At 35.7% G+C, this 25,857-nt stretch overlaps 1 protein-coding gene across 12 annotated transcripts in view; it reads right to left on the bottom strand.

The window, feature by feature from the left end:
- The window catches only part of RFX3 (regulatory factor X3), a 310,622-nt gene that overhangs the window by 95,296 nt on the left and 189,469 nt on the right, over positions 1–25,857 (bottom strand). For all 12 annotated transcript variants that reach the window (XM_063696430.1, XM_055350632.2, XM_063696432.1 and 9 more), the window contains one exon: positions 16,687–16,945. In XM_063696430.1, the coding sequence (XP_063552500.1) occupies positions 16,687–16,945 (259 nt within the window). The remainder of the gene's footprint in view (positions 1–16,686; positions 16,946–25,857) is intronic.

Here is a 25,857-nt window from a genome sequence, read left to right as displayed (position 1 = left end):
CCACCACAAAGAAGCTAAAAACCTTGAAAAAAGATTAGACGAATGGCTAACTAGAATAAACAGCCTAGAGAAATCCTTAAATGACCTGACGGAGCTGAAAACCATGGCATGAGAACTACGTGAAGCATGCACAAGCTTCAGTAGCCGATTTGATTAAGTGGAAGAAAGGCTATCAGTGACTGAAGATCAAATGAATGAAGTGAAGCGAGAAGAGAAGTTTAGGAAAAAAAGAGTAAAAAGAAGCGAACAAAGCCTCCAAGAAATATGGGACTATGTGAAAAGACCAAATCTACGTCTGACTGGTGTACCTGAAAGTGATGGGGAGAATGGAACCAAGTTGGAAAACACTCTTCAGGATATTATCCAGGAGAACTTCCCCAATCGAGCGAGGCAGACCAATATTCAAATTCAGGAAATACAGAGAATGCCACAAAGATACTCCTCGAGAAGAGCAACTCCAAGACACATAATTGTCAGATTCACCAAAGTTGAAACAAAGGAAAAAATATTAAGGGCAGCCAGAGAGAAAGGTCGGGTTACCCACAAAGGGAAGCCCATCAGACTAACAGCGGATCTCTTGGCAGAAAATCTACAAGCCAGAAGACAGTGGGGGCCAATATTTAACATTCTTAAAGAAAAGAATTTTCAAACCAGAATTTCATATCCAGCCAAACTAAGCTTCATAAGTGAAAGAGAAAAAAAATCCATTACAGACAAGCAAATGCTGAGAGACTTTGTCACCACCAGGCCTGCCTTACAAGAGCTCCTGAAGGAAGCACTGAACATGGAAATGAACAACTGGTACAAGCCACTGCAAAAACATGCCAGATTGTAAAGACCATCGATGCTAGGAAGAAACTGCATCAACTAACGAGCAAAATAACCAGCTAACATCATAATGACGGGATCAAATTCACACATAACTATATTAACCTTAAATGTAAATGGGCCAAATGCCCCAGTTAAAAGACACAGACTGGCAAATTGGATAAAGAGTCAAGACCCATCAGTGTGCTGTATTCAGGAGAACCATCTCATGTACAGAGACACACATAGGCTCAAAATAAAGGGATAGAGGAAGATCTACCAAGCAAATGGAAAACAAAAAAAAGCAGGGGTTGCAATTCTAGTCTCTGATACAACAGACTTTAAACCACAAAGACCAAAAGAGACAAAGAGGGCCATTACATAATGGTAAAGGGATCAATTCAACAAGAAGGGCTAACTATCCTAAATATATATGCACCCAAAATAGGAGCACCCAGATTCATAAAGCAAGTCCTTAGAGACCTACAAAGAGACTTAGACATCCACACAATAATAATGGGAGACTTTAGCACCCCACTGTCAACATTAGACAGATCAACGAGACAGAAAGTTAACAAGGATATCCAGGAATTGAACTCAGCTCTGCACCAAGCAGACCTAATAGACATCTACAGAACTCTCCACCCCAAATCAACAGAATATACATTCTTCTCAGCATCACATCACACTTATTCCAAAATTGACCACATAGTTGGAAGTAAAGCACTCCTCAGCAAATGTAAAAGAACAGAAATTATAACAAACTGTCTCTCAGACCACAGTGCAAACAAACTAGAACTCAGGATTAAGAAACTCACTCAAAACTGCTCAACTACATGGAAACTGAACAACCTGCTCCTGAATGACTACTGGGTACATAACGAAATGAAGGCAGAAATAAAGATGTTCTTTGAAACCAATGAGAACAAAGACACAACATAACAGAACCTCTAGGACACATTTAAAGCAGTGTGTAGAGGGAAATTTATAGCACTAAATGCCCATAGAGAAAGCAGGAAAGATCTAAAATTGACACCCTAACATCACAATTAAAAGAACTAGAGAAGCAAGAACAAACACATTCAAAAGCTAGCAGAAGGCAAGAAATAACTAAGATCAGAGCAGAACTGAAGGAGATAGACACACAAAAAACCCTTCAAAAAATCAATGAATCCAGGAGCTGGTTTTTTGAAAAGATCAACAAAATTGATAGACTGCTAGCAAGACTAATAAAGAAGAAAAGAGACAAGAATCAGATAGATGCAATAAAAAATGATAAACGGGATATCACCACCGATCTCACAGAAATACAAACTACCATCAGAGAATACTATAAACACCTCTATGCAAATAAACTAGAAAATCTAGAAGAAATGGATAAATTCCTGGACACATACACCCTCCCAAGACTAAACCAGGAAGAAGTTAAATCCCTGAATAGACCAATAACAGGTTCTGAAATTGAGGCAATAACTAATAGCCTACCAACCAAAAAAAGTCCAGGACCAGACAGAGTCACAGCCGAATTCTACTAGAGGTACAAAGAGGAGCTGGTACCATTCCTTCTGAAACTATTCCAGTCAATAGAAAAAGAGGGAATCCTCCCTAACTCATTTTATGAGGCCAACATCATCCTGATACCAAAGGCTGGCAGGGACACAATAAAAAAAAAAAGAATTTTAGATCAATATCCCTGATGAACATTGATGCAAAAATCCTCAATAAAATATTGGCAAACTGAATCCAGCAGCACATCTAAAAGCCTATCTACCACTACCAAGTTGGCTTCATCCCTGGGATGCAAGGCTGGTTCAACATACACAAATCAATAAATGTAATCCAGCATATAAAAAGAACCAAAGACAAAAACCACATGATTATCTCAATAGATGCAGAAAACGCCTTTGACAAAATTCAATGGCCCTTCGTGCTAAAAAATCTCAATAAACTAGGTATTGATGGGACGTATCTCAAAATAATAAGAGCTATTTATGACAAACCCACAACCAATATCATACTGAATGGGCAAAAACTGGAATCATTCCCTTTGAAAACTGGCACAAGACAGGGATACCCTCTCTCACCGCTCCTATTCAACATAGTGTTGGAAGTTCTGGCCAGGGCAATCAGGCAAGAGAAAGAAATAAAGAGTATTCAATTAGGAAAAGAGGAAGTCAAATTGTCCCTGTTTGCAGATGACATGATTGTATATTTAGAAAACCCCATCATCTCAGCCCAAAATCTCCTTAAGCTGATAAGCAACTTCAGCAAAGTCTCAGGATACAAAATCAATGTGCAAAAATCACAAGCATTCCTATACACCAATGACAGAGAGCCAAATCATGAGTGAACTCCCATTCACAATTGCATCAAAGAGAATAAAATACCTAGGAATCCAACTTATAAGGGATGTGAAGGACCTCTTCAAGGAGAAATACAAACTACTGCTCAATGAAATAAAAGAAGACACAAATAAATGGAAGAACATTCCATGCTCATGGATAGGAAGAATCAATATCGTGAAAATGGCCATACCGCCCAAGGTAATTTATAGATTCAATGCCATCCCCATCAAACTACCACTGACTTTCTTCACAGAATTGGAAAAAATTACTTTAAAGTTCATATGGAACCAAAAAAGAGCCCGCATTGCCCAGACAATCCTAAGCCAAAAGAACAAAGCTGGAGGCATCACACTACCTGACTTCAAACTATACTACAAGGCTACAGTAATCAAAACAGCATGGTACTGGTACCAAAACAGAGATATAGACCAATGGAACAGAATAGAGCCCTCAGAAATAATACCACACGTCTATAACCATCTGATCTTTGACAAATTTGACAAAAGCAAGAAATGGGGAAAGGATTCCCTATTTAATAAATGGTCCTGGGAAAACTGGCTAGCCACATATAGAAAGCTGAAACTGGATCTCTTCCTTACACCTTATGCAAAAATTAATTCAAGATGGATTAAAGACTTAAATGTTAGACCTAAAACTGTAAAAACCCTAGAAGAAAACCTAGGCAATACCATTCAGGACACAGGCATGGGGAAGGACTTCATGACTAAAACACCAAAAGCAATGGCAACAAAAGCCAAAATTGACAAATGGGATCTAATAAAACTAAAGAGCTTCTGCACAGCAAAAGAAACTACCATCAGAGTGAACAGGCAACCTACAGAATGGGAGAAAAATTTTACAATCTACCCATCTGACAAAGGGCTAATATCCAGAATCTACAAAGAACTTAAAACAAATTTACAAGACAAAATCAAACAACCCCATCAAAAAGTGGGCAAAGGATATGAACAGACACTTCTCAAAAGAAGACATTTATGCAGCCAAAAGACACATGAAAAAATGCTCATCATCACTGGCCATCAGAGAAATGCAAATCATAACCACAACGAGATACCATCTCACACCAGTTAGAACGGCGATCATTAAAAAGTCAGGAAACAACAGGTGCTAGAGAGGATGTGGAGAAACAGGAACACTTTTACACTGCTGGTGGGACTGTAAGCTAGTTCAACCATTGTGAAAGACAGTGTGGTGATTCCTCAGGGATCTAGAACTAGAAATACCATTTGACCCAGCCATCCCATTAACTGGGTATATACCCAAAGGATTATAAATCATGCTGCTATAAAGACACATGCACACGTATGTTTACTGCAGCACTATTCACAATAGCAAAGACTTGGAACCAACCCAAATGTCCATCAGTGATAGACTGGATTAAGAAAATGTGGCACATATACACCATGGAATACTATGCAACCAGAAAAAAGGATGAGTTCATGTCCTTTGTAGAGACATGGATGAAGCTAGAAACCATCATTCTGAGCAAACTAGTGCAAGGACAGAAATCCAAACACCACATGTTCTCACTCATAGGTGGGAACTGAACAATGAGAACACATGGACACAGGAAGGGGAACATCACACTCTGGGCACTGTTGTGGGGTGGAGGGAGAGGGGAGGGATAGCATTAGGAGATATACCTAATGTAAATGTCGAGTTAACGGGTGTAGCACACCAACATGGCACATGTATACATATGTAAGAAACATGTACGTTGTGCACATGTACCCTAGAACTTAAAGTAAAATAATAATTAAAAAATTAAAATTAAAATTAAAAAAAAAAAAAGCCCAGAAAGCAAATCTAGCCAGCTTGGCTTTTCATGTCCTCTTTAACCAGAAAGCAGCTAAAGACAAAATCTTTTCTAAGGTTTTATAAATGTTCAAATACATGAAATCTTTTCCCTTCTATTCACTGATAATTTTATGACGTCTAGAGAAAAAAATTAAGTTATTATGCTTTCAACCTGAAATTTTGGCAATTTTGTACCAAAGTTGTAACCTGAAGTTATTCTTAACATTTTCATAGGGGGGAGAAAAACGGTTGCCTAAGAAACCTTAAAAATTGAATGTGTTCTGAGAACATTTGGCTTATTTTGAGATGCTGGGTTGAAATCAAGATTGTCTTTTTGGACTTCTTTGATTATTCTGTGGAGCCCAGATTCCCCCACCCTCACTAGAAGCCTATGAGTCTGTGACGATAAAACTAGTTTCTGAGACATCAAGTACAAAAGCACTTGGGAGTTGGAATTACCCCTCAGAAATTTGCTGGGTTAGAATTAAATAATAGGATTTAAACTCCATCTTACATTTTCAAATGGTCTCTGCATTTTGCAGTTTATTCTGAGTACTAAGAACATTTTCACTTTGTAGTTAGTCTCCGTAATCACTCAAACAGGCTTTTAAAGTGTGGTCTTGGACCGGCATTTTCAGTATCCCCTGGGCACCTGTTGGAAATGCAAGGGGCCCTTGCCCACACTGACTGAATCAAAAGTCATTGGGGTGAGATCCAGAGATGTGTTTTAATCAATGCTCCAGAGGATGCACACTCAAGTTTGAAAACAGTTGCACTAAAACATGATCTTTTTTTTTTTTCATTGCCAGAGTCAGACTGCAATGACTACTTAAGGGAATATAAATAGGTAGGTAACGGGCATTCCCACGATGGTGCCAGTTAACTCTAATTAAAGGGTGATTCTGCAATCTTAAGTATTATTTGCATTCATGATTCTCTTTCACTCTCTTGCTATCCAATCCTGCCCAATCTTTAGGCAATTTTGAACTTATATAAGCAATATTATCAGAAGGTAAGCACAATTTTGATAAATCTAAAATTAATCAATTGATAACGTATTAACATTTGTGATTTAAAAAATAATGTGGCAAGAAAGTAGTTGAAACTAACCCTAAAAAGAAGTCTGGAGGCTATTTGTGAATTTGTATTTTTGCCTTGCAGGATTAGGTACCTTTCAGTGCAGGAACTAGCTCCAGTAGCCCATACTGTTAAGTCTTCAAATTCACAGAAGCACAGTGCCTGGTCAACAGTAATACCTCAATAAATGTTTGAGAAAGTCAGTGACCGAAAAAAAAAAAAAAACAAAAAAACCCAGATTCTCAATACATAAATACAAATACAAACACCAACTTTCATTCCAAAATGTTGAACAATAAGAATGGCTCTAAAAATTTCAACTAAATTAAATGCCAATTTTCACTGTCTAAACTTTCAACAGTCTAATAAATGAGGACTTTATCTGAAACCTAGGATCAGGGTTTAATGTGAACTGTGACACCTCACAGACAATACTAATACTGGGCACATAAAGGATTTGCTTTATCTACATGCATTTGGGGAATATGACCAAATAGATACAATGTATAATCATTAAGAGCTTGTCCAAAATTTTTAAAAATAACAAGTGACTTCTTTTTTTTAATAGATAATATATTCACATGCCTCCCACCTTTTATTCTTCACGTATCCTTCCTAAAGACATCTTTAAGATTGGCTGGGCGTGGTGGCTCACGCCTGTAATCCCAACACTTTGGGAAGCTGAGGCAGGCGGATCACTTGAGGCCAGGAGTTTGAGACCAGCCTGGCCAAAACAGGGAAACCCCATGTCTACCAAAAAATACAAAAGCTAGCCGGGTGTGGTGGCGCATGCCTGTACTCAGCTACTTGGGAGGATGAGGCAGGAGAATCACTTGAACCTGGGAGTCAGAGGTTGCAGTAAGCCGAGATCAAACCACTGCATTCCAGCCTAGGTGACACAGCAAGACTCTGTCCCACCCCCTCCATTAAAAAAAAAAAAACAACTTTAGGATATCTTATATAAGCACATAGTAATATGTGTTTCTATTTACACACACACACACACTACTCTGCTTTTTCGCTCAACATGATTTGGAGACTTTTTTCATATAAATGTGTACGTGTGTGTGCATATATATACATACATACACACACATATATGCCTATATATACATATATATGCATGCTACACAGCATATATATATATATATATATATATATAGAGAGAGAGAGAGAGAGAGAGAGAGAGAGAGAGAGAGAGAGAGCCTCATTATCTAGGGGCTACATATAATTCCACTTAAGAGATAAAAGTACTAACATTTATTTGCATATTTCCCTGCTGATGCATAAGGCAGTTTCCAATCTTTTTCTTTTTTGAGACAGAGTCTCTGTTGCCTAGGCTGGAGTACAATGGCGTGATCTTGGCCCACTGCAAACTCCGCCTCCTAGGTTCAAGCGATTCTCCTGCCTCAGCCTCCCAAGTAGCTGAGATTACAGGCATGTGCCACCAAACCCAGCTAATTTTTCTATTTTTAGTAGAGATGGGGGTTTCACCATGTTGGTCAGGCTGGTCTCGAACTCCTGACCTCAGGTGATCCACCCACCTCAGGCTCCCAAACTGCTGGGATTACACACGTGAGCCACCGCGCCCGACCCCAATCTTTTTCTATTACAAATAAGTCTACAAGAAATACAATTTTTATGTAGCATTTCATATACATAAGAGTATTATCAGTATGATAAATTCCTGGAAGCACACTCACTGAGTCAAAGGATATGTGTATTTTTAATTTTGATAAAAAATTTCCACATTGCTCTCCAATTCTGTGCCAATTTAGATTCCCATCAATCATGATTGAGAGTACCTGTTTCCTTACACACTTGGCAAGGCTTACCAACCTCTTCCGCACTGCTTGTATGGGATGAAAGGTGGTATTTCTTTGTAGTTTATTTTTCACTTCCTTTTCATTGGACTGCCTGTTCTTGTACTTGCTCTGCTTTTGTTATTTTTTCTGATGAATTTGTAAGAGTGGTCTATAAATTTAAAAAATTAGTCCTTTGAGTATAATACCTCAAAACTTTATGCCAGTTTGTTGTTTCACCATTGCCTTTGTTTATTGTGGTTTTCTCAGCAGAATGTTTTCACCTTTACATAACTGAGTTTATCAATATTTTTCTTATAGCTTCTGGATTTTATATTATGCTTCCCACTCTAATGATAAAACACACTTTTCTATCCAAGTGAAATTAATTTTGATATAAAGACTAATATATGAACCAATCTAATTTTCTTTTATAAATATATAAATATTCAGTTGTTCCAAATATCATTTACTGATAATCCATGACTTCTCAACTCACAGGCAATGCCTCCTTTAATATATACAACATTCCTGCATGCATTTGGCCTACTTGGTCTCTAGTCTTTCATTTACTAGTCTATTCATGTGCTTAGATAATTGTTTTAATTATTATAATTTTATATACATTTTAATATCTGATAGGTTGTTTCCCTCTACCCCATCCCTCATTATTTTTCTTTTTACAAAATTTTCTATAAATTCTTGCAAGTTTATTTACATGAACAGCCTTTCTTGTCAAAAAAACTATTGGTATTGTGATTGAGATTATGTTGAAACATTTTATGTTAACTTAGGGAGGTTAAATGTTTAATATTGAAATCTCTTATCCAAGAATATGGTATGCTTTTCCAGTTATTCAAGTTTCCTTTTGTGTCCCTGGCGAACTTTAGGTGTTTTTTATTCAGCAATTGGATCTTGCACACTTATTATTAGTTTGTTGCCAGGCATTTTTTGTTTTTATTATAAATGAGATCTTTGTTTCCATTATATTTTCTAACTATCTAGAAAAGCTATTGATTTATTTGTGTATTAATTTTGTGGCTGGGTGCGGTGGCTCAGGCCTATAATCCCAGCACTTTGGAAGGCCGAGGCAGGTGGATCACTTGAGGTCAGGAGTTCAAGACCACCCCAGCCAACATGATGAAACCCTGTCTCCACTAAAAATACAAAAGATTAGCTGGGTTTGGTGGCAGGTACCTGTAATCCCAGTTACTAGGGAGGCTGAGATAGGAGAATCGCTTGAACCCAGGAGGTGGAGGTTACAGTGAGCTGAGATTGTGCCACTGCACTCCAGCCTGGGTGACAGAGTGAGACTCCATCTCGAAAGAAAAAAAAATTGTACTGCCACCTTACTAAAATGTCTTATTAGTTGTTATAGTTTTTAATTTCATTCTCTGTGATTTTTATCAAGTATACAATCACATCATCTACAAGTTCTGACCTCTTTACCTCCCTTTGAATTTATATTTCCTTTATTTTGCCTAACTGCATCTTTCCTGTAATTTTGAAAGCACAATTAAACATCACATCTTCCTTTCTTATGAGACAGATGAAAAAGTCACTCAAACTTACACTTAGTAAATTTTAAGTGTATGTGTAAAATTATTTCTAAGTCCGTAGATTACAAAACTCCTATGTCATGAAATTTACTGCCACCAATAGTTACAATCAAATGCCATAATTAGAGTTTAAAGGAAACCAGATAATTCTGTGGCAAATAAAGACAACAACTGGAGTTACATGTACTGAGAAAGTGGTAATCAAATCACATGCTTTGGGGGATGAACTAATATGCACAGGAACATGGAGAAATTCTTTTTCAGAGAACTGACAATTGGTCATAGGCACTGTGTCATATTTTTCCCCTTTAAATTAAACACATGGGCCAGTAGAAGAGGCAGTATTGAAACTTTTTGAGTCTAATATTGACTCATATGTCACTCTTAGACTACAATGTATTAATATTTTAATCTGTAGCAATGCATTTCATATTTTATCTGGATTATCTAATTTTTATAAGTGAAGCATTAAGTTGGTGGAGTTTTTTTCTTCAAAAATTATGTTAGTTTCAAACAAGTAACTTAACGTGAAACTTGACTTGTAAACCTAAGGAAGGATCAAGCAAAAGATATATAAGAGGTTGCCTGAGGTACAGGTTACTTTAATATTTATAAGTAGAATTTATGAGCATCATTAAACTTTGCTTATCTAGATCTTGTATGACATAGAATCTAGCTTTTTCTGGCATGTTACCCATACACCTGTGTTCTGAAATGCTGTTTCAAATATGAAGTAGCTAAAAAATAAAATAATTCATTATATTGTGCTTTAAAATTCAGAGGAATTCACTGGCTATGCTCAGGAGAGAATGAAGGACCCTGTGATTCTCTTTGTCTTAACCTGCTAGTTTATCAAGATTTCTAGGAGTGGAATGTCTTACAGCCCTAATGGTAAAATTACTGCCTCTAGATCTTATCAGCTTCGAGGCTGGAGCAGTGTGGAACTGACTGACAGCTGAATGGAATACAGATGAAGTGATGGAGACTACAAGTCATTCAAAGTCCCATTTTATTAAATGCTTTGAAAATGAGGCCCAGAACCTTCAGTCAATTTATGATTTAGTGTAGGAAACAGACGGTTCATGGTACTCTGTCTGAGGAGTTTCATTTCAGGGACTGAGTTGGCCTAGGGAAAAAGGGACACAGGAAAACAGAAAAAGCTAAGATCATAATGGTGATACATGTTTCTGCCAAAATAAGTGGACACAGTCTTTTTTTTAAAAATATTGAGGCTAATTGTAAAACTTAGTAAATTATTTTAAATAGAAATTACTGTTTTGTCACATAAAATAAGAACTGTGATTTATGCATAATTTATGCATACTTGTAACTTAAAATTTCTTCTAAGCATATCTTCATATATGATAATTAAACAGAAGCGTTCATCTCATGTGACTATATTGCTTTTCTGTCTCGATGTAGTCATAACCAATAATCCAATATTATTTCAACATTTTTTCCTCTGGTAAGATAGATGGGCAATTCAGCTCCTTCTAATAAAATCATTTCCCTTAAATATAAGGGAGTTCTTCATGTGCTAATATGAAACAAAAAGTCTCCAAGACATATTGTTAGGTGAAAAAAAGCAAGATGCGGCATTTTTCTTACCATTTGTGTAAAAAAAAAAAAAAAAGAGAGGGAGTGAAAAAATATATATTCTGCTTGAATATTCTGCTAGAAGATTGTTAGAATAATACTTAAAAAACTTGGTGGCAGGGAGTGGTGGCTCATGCCTGTAATCCCAGCACTTTGGGAGGCTGAGGCGGGCAGATCACCTGAGGTCAGGAGTTTGAGACCAGCGTGGCAAACATGGTGAAACACCGTCTCTACTAAAAATACAAAAAATTAGCCAAGCATGGTGGCGGACACCTGTAATCCCAGCTACAAGGAAGGCTGAGGTGGGAAAATCGCTTGAACACGGGAGGTGGAGGTTGCAGTGAGCCGAGATCACGCCACTGCACTCCAGCCTGGGTGGCAGAGCGAGACTCCATCTCAAAAAAAATCAAAAATCAATAAATAAAAAAATAAGAGAGACCTTGGTAATACTGGTTGCCTCTAAGGATGAGAATTGGGAAACGGATGAGAGAGACTCATGTACTTTCTTATATCTTTTGAATGTGCCACTTAAGAATGTATAACTAATTCATATAAATAAATTAAAATTTTAAAATCAAACACATGGCCATTGGTAACGTAGCAGCAAAAGAATAAGAACGCAAAATTATTTTGAAGAGCTAAACATATTTATACTCTTAGAAAAAGCATTCCCTTACACCAAATTCATAAACATGCCAAGCCAAGCATAAATAAATAAAAGCACTCATAATTCTTAAATGAATTCTTAACTTTCTATTAATTATATAAACTAGGCCAAACTTTTACTTATATAGCAGCAGATGGACTTTCAAATTTTCCTCCAAATAATTAAATTATAATATTTTACATTAATCAAAAGAGGTGGAAATATGAACAATATTAATTTCAAGATATTTTTCTTGTGCCTCTTGGGTGGGATCTAATTTTAGCAACAGCCCATTTAAATGTATATACATAAAGGTGTAAAAATTAACTTTCATATCACGGTCTCAAAAATGATTAATATAATCTTAAGTATTAAGAAGAATTTAAAAAACTCCATACATAACCATCTAATTATAAGAATAAAAATATTATTTTATGTAAGAGTGAGTAAATAAGGCTTTTTAAAGCAAGTTGGTAATTATTGCATACTCTGGTATAAGATAAATTATGTTTTGATGAGCACCAAAAAAAATCACTAACTATATTCACAAATTTTTAATCTTCAAGTGAAAAGTATGTTCAGGTTCGAAAACTCTAAAATTCTATAAATGATGTGATTATATAGAAAAATAATCATGAAAATACATTAGAATTTCAAATGAATAAAAGCAGAGGGAAATATTATGTTGATATAGTTAGAAGACAGATGTATAATGAGTTCAGAATTATGACTGTAGCCAATTCTTCTACCTTAATGTCCATGTGCTACTGAAATATTAACAATAAACAGATCCCTAACATATTCAGGTCGCAACTTAGCTGAACCCATATCCAGTGATGATTCAATAAAAATGTTATAAAATCTTTCTGAAAATTGCTATTTAATATTATCCGCAGGAAATGCCTTTTAAATGTATGTGTATGTATTTATAGAAGTAAAAGCATAGATGTATATATCTATATACATATATATAATTATACACACATGGACCATATGAAAGGAAACAGGAAATCAAAGGAGAAATAGTATTTTGACTAAATTTGAGTATTAGTAGTTGATATAATATATTCATCATATAAAATTTAATTTGTTACCAAATTAACAAATACTGACTTTATAAACTTTTATTTTAAGTTCAGGGGTATTTGTGCAGAATGGGCAGGTTTGTTACATAAGTAAATGTGTGGCATGGGGATTTATTGTACCAATTATTTCATCACCTAGGTATTAAGCCTATTATTCATTATTTTTCCTGATCCTCTCCCTCCTGTCACCCTCTACCCTCCTCTAAAGCCCAGTGTGTGCTGTTCCCCTCTATGTGTCCACGTATTCTCATCATTTAGCTTCCACTTACAAGTGAGAACATGCAGTATTTGGTTTTCTGTTCCTGCATTAGTTTGCTAACGAAAATGGCCTCCAGCACCATCCATGTTCCTGCAAAGGACATGATCTCGTTCTTTGTTACGGGTGCCTAGTATTCCATGGTGTATATGTACCATATTTTCTTTATCCGGTCTATCACTGGCAATTATCACGTCAAGGCAACTATTCTAAGGACTGGAGCAGAAAACTTTGCCATAGGAACTGGGTAACAGTGTTTGCTTTGTGCTGTTTCCAAGTACCCAAACATAGCTAGTTTTACATCAACTGAATTAATTGACTATGCATTACACTTACTGATAGCCCCCTAAGGAGTGACCCAACGGACTATTTCTCAGTCAAGAATTTCGGCCACAGTATATGCTACTATTGCACAGTAGGCTGCATCAGTCATTCTATAGGTTATATGTCGAACACTAAAGAACAGTTAGAAAAACTGAACTTATATGGTACAGATAGGCTCAATGTTTGGAAAGAAATGGCTTGAGTCTTGACCAACAAATCTTTAAAGATTGTGTTCATATACAATCTTTTCTATGATTCTACAGTAAAAGAAAAATATACATAAACTCAATTAAATCCCATTTAATGGCATGGCATCTCCTAAAAAAAAAAATCTTGATTTTTAGGAGTGAAAACAATCAAAAATCTATGGTTAGCATTTCTAACATTTGGCAAGAGGCACATGATATGAAACCTTAAATAGGTTTCACGGCACTTCAACTTTGTTAATTTTACTACAGTAACAGATGTGAAACTGTAAACTGAGAATCACAACCTCACTGTGAGTCAAGCAGATCTTCAGTACAATTGAGAAGGGGATTTAAATTAAATATACTTTTCAATAATCAATTCAAGGTAATACAATAAACACTAGCAGAAGTATATTTAGACAAGTACCGCACTATCAATCAATATGGGCTTGGTGAGATCACTTTGTGATTTTTCCATACAAAAGTTACTTTTTTTTTAATTTTTATACTCCTTTTGTTAAAAAGGAAAATTTTCTTATTTAAAAAAACGCAAAACAAAAAGAAATCACCTTAGAATTTTTATCCTTAACAAAACAACCTCAAATATGAATATTTTTAGTATAAAATTAATATGTAACAACTGATATTATAAATTGGTGTTTTATAACAGTTTTCAACTATTCCCAGTTTTTATAATTCAGTTATCTGTTTAATTTACCAGTTAGTATAATAAAAATCACACATCAAATTTGTATAATGGATAACTTAAGGAATAATGTCACCTTTCATACATACATACCTACATAGAAACTGTATCCCTTATCAAAAAAAAAAATAGAAGAATCATCAAACTATAAAGGTTAGCAATGCAACTGTATTTACATGAGCTCGATTAAACAATTTCGTTAATTTAGTGAGAGAGCAAGTAAATTTAGTAAACCCACATCCAGTTGATGAGGATGTTAAACAGGTATCAGAATCAGCATGAAGGCAAGTAGGAATACCTAGAAGAGGTGAGGTAGGAAAGGAATGGGGTTTCGAAGGATGGTATGTTAGGATAAGACAGGGTGGATGAAATGAAAGTGGGAAAGGTAAATTTTGCCCCATTTTTCAGTTTTCCTAAGGCCTTGATAAGTGGTATTTTCCTTTCACTGAAAATAATTTTCTAGGTGGCCTATAGGAGGAGTGATATATACTACTGCCACCATTTTCTATCTCTTTTCTTTTTATGTTGAAGCTATAGTTACTTTTACATTTAGAATATTTTATAATTCCTTTGTAAATCTAATGGTGCTAAAGCTAGGAGGAAACTAGGAAATCATTTAGTCTAACTAACCCCTTATTTTATTGATAGGGGAACTGAGATCCAGAAAAGCTATGGTTTATTAGTAGCAATCCCCTTGTAATCTACATAAATATACTGATGTGACTAAAAGGTTTAAAATACTGTATTTAATATTATTAAAAGGAAGAGACAACAAATACACATAAGAAATGCTTCAAAATTACAAAGAAAAAAATTACAAAAAGGAACTTTCCGCTCAGAACAGCTAGTCATCTGTTCTGATGTTAGTAACAAATAGCGAATTAAAATAAAGAGTTTTTTAAAAATAAATTAGGGAAAAGGCACTGAATGATGAAAGTAGGAACACATGAAATTACTACAAATACACAAAGTATATACAAAGTACTTACCAAGCACATATAATATCCTGGAGAAAATCCATAAAATGAGAAATATAAAGTTTCTCATATTACTATTTTCTCCCCAATTTATTTCTATCTCTATTTCATTGCAAGAACAAACTATATGATGAAATGATAAAATGGGATACATCTCCTTAATTCAAATCCCCAGCACCCTTTTATATGTAATACCTAGAAAATCTATTTCATTGCTGCTTTAGCTATGTGGTTCTAAATGACCATTCTCATATGCTTAGTAGAGGTGAAAAGCAGAAGTTCAGGCTACAAACTTTGAAGATATCAAATTCTGCAAAACTTTCTATGACTATTTCTATTACATCATTTCAGTACACTAAAATACATTGTGTTGGCCGGGCTCAGTGGCTCACATGCCTGTAATCCCAGCACCTTGGGAGGCTGAGGAGGGTGGGTTACCGAAGGTCAGGAGTTCGAGACCAGCCTGGCCAACCTGGTGAAACTCCATCTCTACTAAAAAATACAAAAATTAGCCAGGCATGGTGGCATGTGGCTGTAGTCCCAGCTACCTGGGAGGCTGAGGCAGGAGAATCACTTGAACCCAGATGGCAGAGGTTGCAGTGAGCTGAGATTGCACTATTGCACTCCAGCCTGGGCCACAGAGTAAGACTTCATCTCAAAAAAAAAAAAAAAAAAAAAAAACACCAAACAATAACCCACTGTGTTAAAATAATCTATTAAATTTAACTTAAATATGTATGCTCCTAAGATACTGTTTGCTCATATCTATGATCAGAGCCAACACAAATATTTTTCATCTGAATCACCTATAGTAATGCTTTCTAAAGTATCTCTCTGGTGGAATGCAACACGAATTTACATGCACATGGGTAAACATTTTTAACTTTACTATTTAAATATTGATTTCAATATGTATTACGAAAAAATTACACATGATTTTCTATTTTAAAAGTGAGTCAACTTGGAAAACATATTAAGTTAATAATAATACAGGTGGCACGAGAAAATGGCAAAACTTACATGTCTAAGGTTTGGGATGCTGGCTTACATAATATAACATCTCTGGGGATGAGCTAGCATAAATATTATTGTTGAAAGATGCGAAAATTCCAAGCTAAATTATATTTTATTCTCTGTATTACTGCCTGGCTTTTATCTCATAAAGTAAGCATAATATGAAAGTGAGTTCTTTCTATATAAATTTAAGATATTTTACTGATGGAAGACAGCTTACTAAAGCCAGCAGTTTAATGAGTAAAACTCACCTTTCTAATTGCCAGTAAAATTAAAAACTCTAATTCACCTGATTAGAGGGCATATGTATCAGTAACATTCTGCATAATACTACATATACTACATTCTGCAAACTATCAATACTAAAACTATCCAACACATTCTTGCCCCAGTCCCATCTGTGTTGTTCTTTTCCCTCTATCAAAGGAAATGTTCATTAGAGACTATTAAAAGCTAAACTAAACTACTAAAAATTCAAATACTTACTGTCGCTGGGGAGGCCCGAGTTGTGTGTGTCACTGAGTGACCAGAATTCTCCATTGAGTTGCCGATCAGATAGGTTCCTCCAGAGCTGCTGATGAGTTGTCCTCCTGTGACGCCCATCTGAATCCCACCAGTGCCCACCATACTGTGGGATGAGACCACAGTAGTCACCTGGGCGGAACTCCCTTGAGTATCAAAGTAATTCCCTCCAGTATTTTGGCTGTACATCTGTGTCTCTGTGTAAGGATACGTTGTTGTTCGGCTTTAGAAGAAGAAGAAAAAAGAAATTTACTAGCTTATTTATGTCATCTTATTAATTTTTTTCTAATATGAATGTAATTGAAATATATTGGTTGGCTTAGCCTTTGCAACACGGCAAGTTTCGCATTTTGTACAAAACTTCATTCCCAGAAACAGTTCGATTTACTTTTCAAATTAAGGGTCCACTCATTTAAATAAGTACCTCAACTAGTTTCTGTACTACAGAGATTTTGCCCGCTCCTGGTGCCTATCTCCAGCATATAAATAAGCTCAGGTCTCTTCCCTCCAAGAAATCTTGCTGAACAACTTCAATTGCTTATAAAATGTACTACAAATCCCAGTTTTAGAAAAGCTGGAACCTGGAATAAGTAGGAGTAGTGTGAGTAGTTGACTTAGCTCCTACTTAGCTAATACTCAGACTACTTAACATTCCTGGGTGACATCCAATAAACCTCCATGACTAAAGGAGCTAGCATGGACCTCTTCCTTACCTCCATAAGGATCTTAGGCAATTAGTTTACTCACCCTGGACCCTAAGTCCCTCCCCATATCTCTCTTTCCCTTCACACTTAAGCTCCTCCTTTATAAGATGACTATTCTAACTCTTCATGTCCTCACTTTCCACTTTCCAACAACTACAGTCAAGCTTCTGCCCTTAGCCTTTCATTAGAACTGCTTTTAATAAGGTCACTTGTGACCACAGCTAAATACCAAGCTAAAAGACTCCTGTCAGTCCTTATCTCTTGTGACCTATCTACAGTATGACACTGTTGGCCACTCCATGTTACCCTTCCCTCCCTTTTCTGTTCTGATTAAGCTTATTTGATTCATCTATTTTTATTTTCAATTGACTATAACTTCAATTTTAAGAGGATCTTTTTAACTTTTTATTTTAAAATACTATGTTCTCAAGAAGTTATAATAAATATATATAGAACAGGTTTTAAACATTCAAATACAAAATTGAAATTCCCAGTTCTTTTGCTATTATCTTCAATGCCACCTCCTAAAGCTAGCCATTCCTGAGAGTTTGGTGTATATGTTTTCAGATCTGTCTTATATATATCTTAAGGCCTGGATGTCTTAACCTTTTTTGTCCCTTAGTTTCTATGCTCTTCTTTTCCACTTTTTGCTTTTTACCATAACCTCTCAAAAGCCTTTTGGAATCTCCAATTTTTCTAGCACATCAAATATTAATATTTTTCTGAGTTTTCCATTTTGAGCTCTTATTTTTATTTAGATCAAAGACCTTTATCACATAAAGTACTGTATTACCATATACATGCTCTTAGTAAACAATCTTACATAAGTTGGTATCACTGCCCTCTTTACTTCCTAGTTATACTTTAAGAATATTAAATCTGGGTTTCTAACAGCCAAGTGGTCATCACTACTCAGAACTCCCATGAAATATGGGAGGCTGTGTAAAATTTAACGTATGATGAGATTCCTTTCCTCTCTTGTTCTTTCTTCCACACTTCCGCTTCTCAGTAGAGGGCAGCACCACCATCCTCAGCTTTGGAAATTATTGCTTACTCTTCCCTCTGACTGACATTAGTTGCTGAGTCCTGTCAATTTTATCTTCTAAATAATTTTCCAATTCTCTTTTCCATTATCATACACACTACCTTAATTCATAATGTTCTCTATTATACAGGCTGAGAATACCTTATCAACAATGCTTCGGACCACAAGTGTTTTGGATTTTGGATTTTTTCAGATTTTGGAATATTTTCATATATAAAATGAGAGATCTTGGGGATAGGACCCATATCTAAATATGAAATTCAATTATGTTTCATATACACCTTATACACATAGCCTGAAGGTAATTTTATAAAATATTTTAAATAATTTTGTGCATGACACCAAGTTTGTATATATTGAACCATCAGAAAGCAAAGATGTCACTATCTTATGTTGCTGCTCAAAAACTTTCAAATTTTGGAGCATTTCAGATTTTGGATTTTGCATTAGGGATGATCAACCTGTAATTGCCTTCTAATGGATTTTCCCTTCTCTAATCAGTTGCTCTTGCAATCTATCTCCAACTTTGCTGCCAGGAGAATTTTCTGTAACGCAAATATAAAAATAAAACCGCTTAAAAACCTTTCCATGATTCTCTCTTGCCTTCAGAAAAAAGTTCAAAACTCTTGTCCACTTTACAAAAATCATCAGGGGGTCATGCCCACACAATCTCGAGACTTGGTATTAGCCATGTTATCAAATGCTCTCTTCACTCACATCATATTGACCATTTTTCTGTCCTGCCAAAGTGCCATTTTCTCTTGCCTTTCTGCTTCACTACATAAGGATTCCTCTGCCTGAAAGGCCTTTTCATTTTTTACCACCTCCCTGCCTTTGTCCTAATCATCCTTAAGCTCTCAACGGAAGCACCTTATCTCAAAATTATTTTCTGCATCCTTTGCCCTCTATGGCCACTCCTCACAGGACTGTTATGTTTTATGTTCTGTACTTTCCCAACATCCTTTGAATTCCTGAAACATAGCTCTCAATGTGTTGTTAATTTCCTCAAGTCTTCCTACTCCCATCAGTACTCTCAACACTTAACACAGTTGCTGGTACATAGCTGGCACACTAATCAGTCAGCAAATAAAAATATTTAAAAGTATGGTAGACGTAATAGCCAGTTTCATAAATTTCTGTATCACAAATCTTTTATTTTGTTAAAACATGAGAAATTATGCTAAACTACTCCAAGATTTTTGATTAATTTAAAACAAGTACTTTTAATCCATTATAAATTATACTTGTAATTTACAATATATATTTTAGTAAAGTAATGAGTGTTCTGAAAGTATTCCACACTGGGTAAAGAGCCCTTTCCAGAAAGAGCCACAGCAAATCCAGGTAAAAATTTTAGTCTGGGGTGATGATAGAAACAAATTCATAGAAAAAAGTCACTTAAAATACACGTACCATTCTTCTCATCACTGCTATATTTCCCAACTGGAAATCTCATTTGTTTCTTTATTTATATGTTTATTTAATAAAATAAAACAGCCATGTTGGTTTCAAATTTAGATAAAATGAGAAATGAGGTCATTTTAATTTTTGTCTACCGAATATGACAGTGGCCCCACTTAACTGTGCTTAAAATAGCACAATCTGATGTTGATATTTAAGTATAGTCAAATAAGCTGTACAACTAGATATAGAACAATAAATACTTTGACAGATGCGGGACATGGTGCCCCCTTTCCTTTTCATCATCTAAGCAGGATGATTCAGGATGCCCCCTACTAGTAAGTAGATTTCTCAAATAAAACATAATAATAGCTAAATATAGCTAATATTTACTGACCATTTACTATGCAGCAGACACTATTCTATGTGCTTTTTAGGCATAAGCTCATTAAATTTTCATAAACTCCATGAGGTAGGTGCTGTTATATTAATAATTCCTATTTCGCATACAAGGTGAATAACTGAAGTTTGGATTGGTTGAATTACTTCGTCTAAAGCACAGAGCTGATGAATCATGGATCTGGAATCTAAACTTAATGTATATTCTCAACCATTATGTCAAAAAAAAAGAACATAACGTTTTATATCTGTCAATGATATATGTTAACAACTACTAAGGAATAGCTTAACAAGTGGAATAGGGACCATATGAACTTCCTGTTGCTATTTGAGATTTCCTTACAGCTTACTTTACTGTTTTCTAGCACTACACTATTCTCCATTATTACCCAGAATGAGGCCTGTAGATGATGTACTTGCAATTGTAAAGAAGAAACCATGGAAAAGGCAGGGCCATTTCAGAAGATACTTACCACTTCAGATTGGAATTTTAGATGTTCTATGATCGTGGAAGTTGCTACCTCATCATAAGAAAAACATCCCAAGGGATTACTGCAGCTTTTGGGCCTGCCCTCTTTGTATCATTATACTCAGTAAAGAACAGTAATGCAAATAAATGCATCACAGATATATAAAATCTCTATATAGCCCTCAAAGTCAGTTCATAAGCTAAAAAATGACCAAAGAAGAGGAGAAGGGATAAAGTCACTAAAGAGTGTGCCTAATCCACAAACTATCCCCATCACTCCATCGTGCGACTGTGGAGAAGCCTTGGCTACTCTATAAACACATACTGGGGTAAAGAGTAGCAATTTTTAGGGAGAAAAAGCACAGAATTATATTAAGGAACGAAGTGTGATAAATTGTCTGAATTTGGCTTTGACAAAAATACACTTGCAGTTGGAAATGGGGGAGACTTTCAAACACTGGGTTGAGTAATACAGGCTGATTATAATATCCTTAGCTGTGCCAGGCGCGGTGGTTCATGCCCATAATCCCAGCACTTTGGGAGGCTGAGATTGGTGGATCTCCTGAGGTCAGGAGTTCGAGACCAGCCTGGCCAACACGGTGAAATATGTCTTTACTAAAAAAATACAAAAAATTAGCCAGGCGTGGTGGCAAGCACCTGTAATCCCAGCTACTGAAGCTGAGGCAGGAGAATCGCTTGAACCTGGGAGGTGGAGGTTGCAGTGAGCCGAGGCCACCCCACTGCACTCCAGCCTGGGCAACAGAGCGAAACTCCATCTCAAAAAATAATAATAATAAAATAATAATAATAATAATATTCTTAGCCATTGTCCCTTAAAGGTAAGAAGGCAAGCATGAACCCACTTGTTGGAGTCCCTGGAGCCAAAGCCAGAGTCATGCACAAGTAACAGGTAACTCCTAAAGGTTTTTTCCATGTCTAAATACTTTAAGCTCCTGAATAAATACTTAAAAATTTATTTTAAAAAAGAAGCACCAACAGCAAAAATAAACAGTTCTTTTTTAGGTACTAGAAATAGACTCTCTAATTCTGATATCTCAGATCAGCTCATCTTTTATATTGTATACTGAATATATTCTTCATATGAGTTACTGCTTGCACACTATTTTCTCCAGAAATTTCCTAAACATATGTTCAAGAAAACGACTCAATTTTTGGCATATCAGATTGAAAGCAGCTAACTATTTCTGGACTGTACATTCCTGAAATAGATAAATCCCCAAGCAATTCTGTGCACATTTAAATGATACTGCTGTGTTCATTTTGTTTGTTCTGTATTGATTACCATAGATTAAGTCATGAAAATAATGTCATATTATTTCTATAGCAGAAGAGAAATCTTTCCATTGTTCTGCATATGTATCCAGTAATGAATACGAACACATCGATATGTGTATACTTGCCGACAGAAGCTTCTTCATAGCTGACTCTATTATAAGGTTCTATGTAAATGTCAGGACTCTGATTCATTGAATTCAGTAATTTAGTGCCATTTGTTTCCCATCATGCCTTAGCATACACCTTGGCTAAGGATGACCCTGAATATTCCCTACTTACTTATTCACTAGGATGATTATGGCAATTTATCTTAGCTATAACCAATTTTTTTCTGTTTTCTTTATCTTCAGATGTCTTATCCACAATTCCAGATACTCAGTATCTCTAAATTATTTATTTTGTATTTTACCAAGATTTTGAATGTCCTCCAACCAATAAGCTTGTCACTATAAAATCAACCAATGGCATGAAAGTGATACATGAAGGAAATAAAATAGCATGTAAATCTCATACCATAAATTGTATTATAAAGATAGAATATAGATATGGTGACCATTATCTCACATGGGTACAACATTTTATTGCTTTTAGGCTACTCTGCATACATTCTTTTAACAAGTATTTAATAAGCATCTATTCTAGCACCTAGAATAAAAGGAACAACACAGACATGACCTCTACTGTTATTAGGGCTATGTAACACAAGGAGAAAGTGGGCAAAAATTAGAAAGAAAATAAGATAAATTAGAAGTTTTCCTCATTCCTATGAAAGCAAAAAAATAATACAATATAAAAGTAGAATAAATAAGAGAGAGCATACCAAATAGGATAGTTAAGGAATTTTATCCCTGAAAGCCAGATTTTTTTTTTAGATTGAAACTAAAAGATGAAAAGGAGTCAGCCCTATGGAAAACAAGAAGAATAATATTTTAGGAAGACAGTACAAAAACTCATAACATAGCACACAACACAGGAAAGATCCTGATATTTAGAAGGAAATTAGAAGTCTGAAGTATTTTAGATATAACAAATGAGAAAGCTGTTAGAAAGAAATGAGGTTAAGGAAGGTAAAAACTAAACATGCATGCAGTGTAAACAATTTTCTTAACTGCAGGCCATGATCTAGTAGTGGGCCATGAAATTAATTTTAATAGGTCACAACAGCATTTAAAAAAGAGACTAGACTAGACTAGAAAACATCAGTGCTTATTACACTTAATGAGAATAAGAATCATTTTTAGAAATTTTGTTTTTATCATAAGAGAATATACACATAAATGATTTGTGTGTGAATGCCTGGGTATGTATGTGTGTACTTACCAGAGTATGAAATGTATGCCTAACTTTCTCATGGTGGATGATAGTTTTAAAAGCTTAAAAGCCACTGTTACAGACTATTGTAAGAAGTTTGGATTTTGATTTGGGCTGGGATAGTGGTAAAGGCCTTATGGGTAGGAGGAGGTAGGGCAATGTTCTAGCCAGAGAGACAACCTACAAAGTCCTGAGGCCAGAGAGGTAAAAATACACCATGAGAAAACGGAGTTGCAATCAGGGCCCATGACTGAGATGGGCCATGTAAGATGATTCTGGAACCTGTGAATTAGATACAATAATAAGAGGTGATCTTATTGGAAGCTTGCTCAGTGTAGTGAGGGCATTATATGTCTGATTGAACTAGACTGAGGAAATAACTAAAGGCAGCCAGAATGAGCAACTTTTTAATATCTTAGAAAAGTTTGAGAGAACAAGAGGTGCATTTGGAAACCAGGGACAAATATTTTTAAGAGACGGGGATATATTATATTATCTTCCTTAATCTACATGAAGTTAATCATACAGGTTAGAAGTTGTTACCCCACTTTTATAGAGGGGAAAGTAAGATGTGAGGAGGTAAGAACACTTGCTCTGAGGATGACACTGAGAGTGAAATGATGAAGGAAGACTGGAACTCTGGTCTGGGTATGTCCCAGTCCAGTGCTCTTTCTGTTATGCTACCTCTGTTTGAAATGTGTACACACTGCCAAGTAAATTGGATTTAAAGAGGAATGGCAAATTAAAATTTTCTTAGAAAACTTGCTATATGATTGAGGAAATTAGGCATATGTTTTGGAGCAGGATAAAAACTGGCCCTACACTTTTTCGTTTTTGTTTTTTATTTCTAAGGACTTGGAGGAGAAAGTAATATTTGGTTTTTGGAGAAATCTAGTAAAGATTTTATTTCTTGCTGTAGAATTTTCTTGTTTTTTCAGAAAATTTCCCACGAATCCACACACTCCTTACCAAAATTAATTGACCAGGAAAACTATTTCAGTCAATATTCAAACAAACAGTAAGAAGATGGTTGTACGCTCTTTTCTTCTCATTATTTAATTACTTTTTAAATCACTTTTAAGCCCAGTGGTGCGCAGACTCTTTTCAAATTAAATTTATATATTAACCTCAAAGTGTCAAATGGGTAAGAGTGGAACATGCTCCAGTTGAAGGGGGACACAGATGATGGAGCAGAGTCTGTTTCTCTCTTTCCTTCCCAATACAGCCACCTCTGCGCCTCTCCTCCACCATAGAACTCCAGGGCTCCACAGAACACAACCAACCAGTGATTAATTGATTGATTCCAGGGAACACAGACAACCAATAATTAATTGAGTGATTCTGTCAGTTGATCAACAGATAATTATTATGTCTCAAGCACCATATTTTGTAACAGATAAACCAGCATAAAAAGCACAGCAAAGTTACTACCCACAAAGGTTTTAAAATTCTTTAATTCAAAGCAACTACTAATATCCTAAATACTTATTCAACAATTTTAAGCTTTGTGATTTATGGCCAGAAAGACCTATAGCCTATATCCCTGCCTAGGAATCTAGTCCATTCTTATCATGTTGAAGATTCACTTAAGTAGAGATACTTACAGGAATTTTGGTTTGTTATACAGCATCTGAACTCTCTATGTTTGTACAATTTCTTAACTTGTGAATGTTGGTGGGAGACAAATCCCATTTCCAAATATAATAGCTCAGAAAGCCAGGTACTGGCTTTTCCAACCTCCCTTACAAACAAGCTAAAGGAAATCAACTTAGGACTCAAATAACCAGGTGGACTTGCTCTAAATAAGGAGCTAGGGGCACAAAGCAATGGAAACGGTGACACACTGTGAGAGACATGTCATGTTTACAGTGGCAGTAGGGCCAGGACACAAGATCAGTATCCAGGGGTAGCAATGGCAGACAGTCTTTGGGATGGCTGCAGTGGTGTGGTGTCTGTACTGCACTATCTCTGTGCTACGGTTTTGTGCATGGTCTGGCTGCTGCCTGACATCACTTGTGCCTGCCTGTTTCCAGCTTGATTCTCCAGACTTCCTGGAAATTCTGTGAGTCACAAATATCTTTCAATAAATTCTTTGTCTTAAATAGGCCAGAGTTGGTTTCTGTTGCTTGAAACCAAGAACCTCTGCCTTAAACAGTTTCAAATTATGGAGTTTTTACATGGGCCACCAATACCCTGCAAAGAAGTAGCTACATTATTTGGAATCTTCAACAAAGTGCATATATATATGTAAAATCTATGCCTGGACCGCATGCACTACTTATTTACTTATTTGAGTTTCAAAACAGATATTCTCAAGACTGAATATCTGAATATTCATCAGACTGAAGGCACAGGATACACCAGAAAGATGACATGTCTATTTTGTGGAAGACGCCAAAAGGAAAACAGTACTTCAGAAAGGAATTCAAGTGACCTGATATTAAACCTCCCCTTATTACATAAGAATAAAAAAGAATAGGTTAAATATAAAGTAATAAACACTAAAGAAT

The sequence above is a fragment of the Gorilla gorilla genome, chromosome 13 (genome assembly GCF_029281585.2).
Source record: "Gorilla gorilla gorilla isolate KB3781 chromosome 13, NHGRI_mGorGor1-v2.1_pri, whole genome shotgun sequence".
Taxonomy (NCBI): Eukaryota; Metazoa; Chordata; class Mammalia; order Primates; family Hominidae; genus Gorilla; species Gorilla gorilla.
This window is presented reverse-complemented; position numbering and strand designations above follow the sequence as displayed.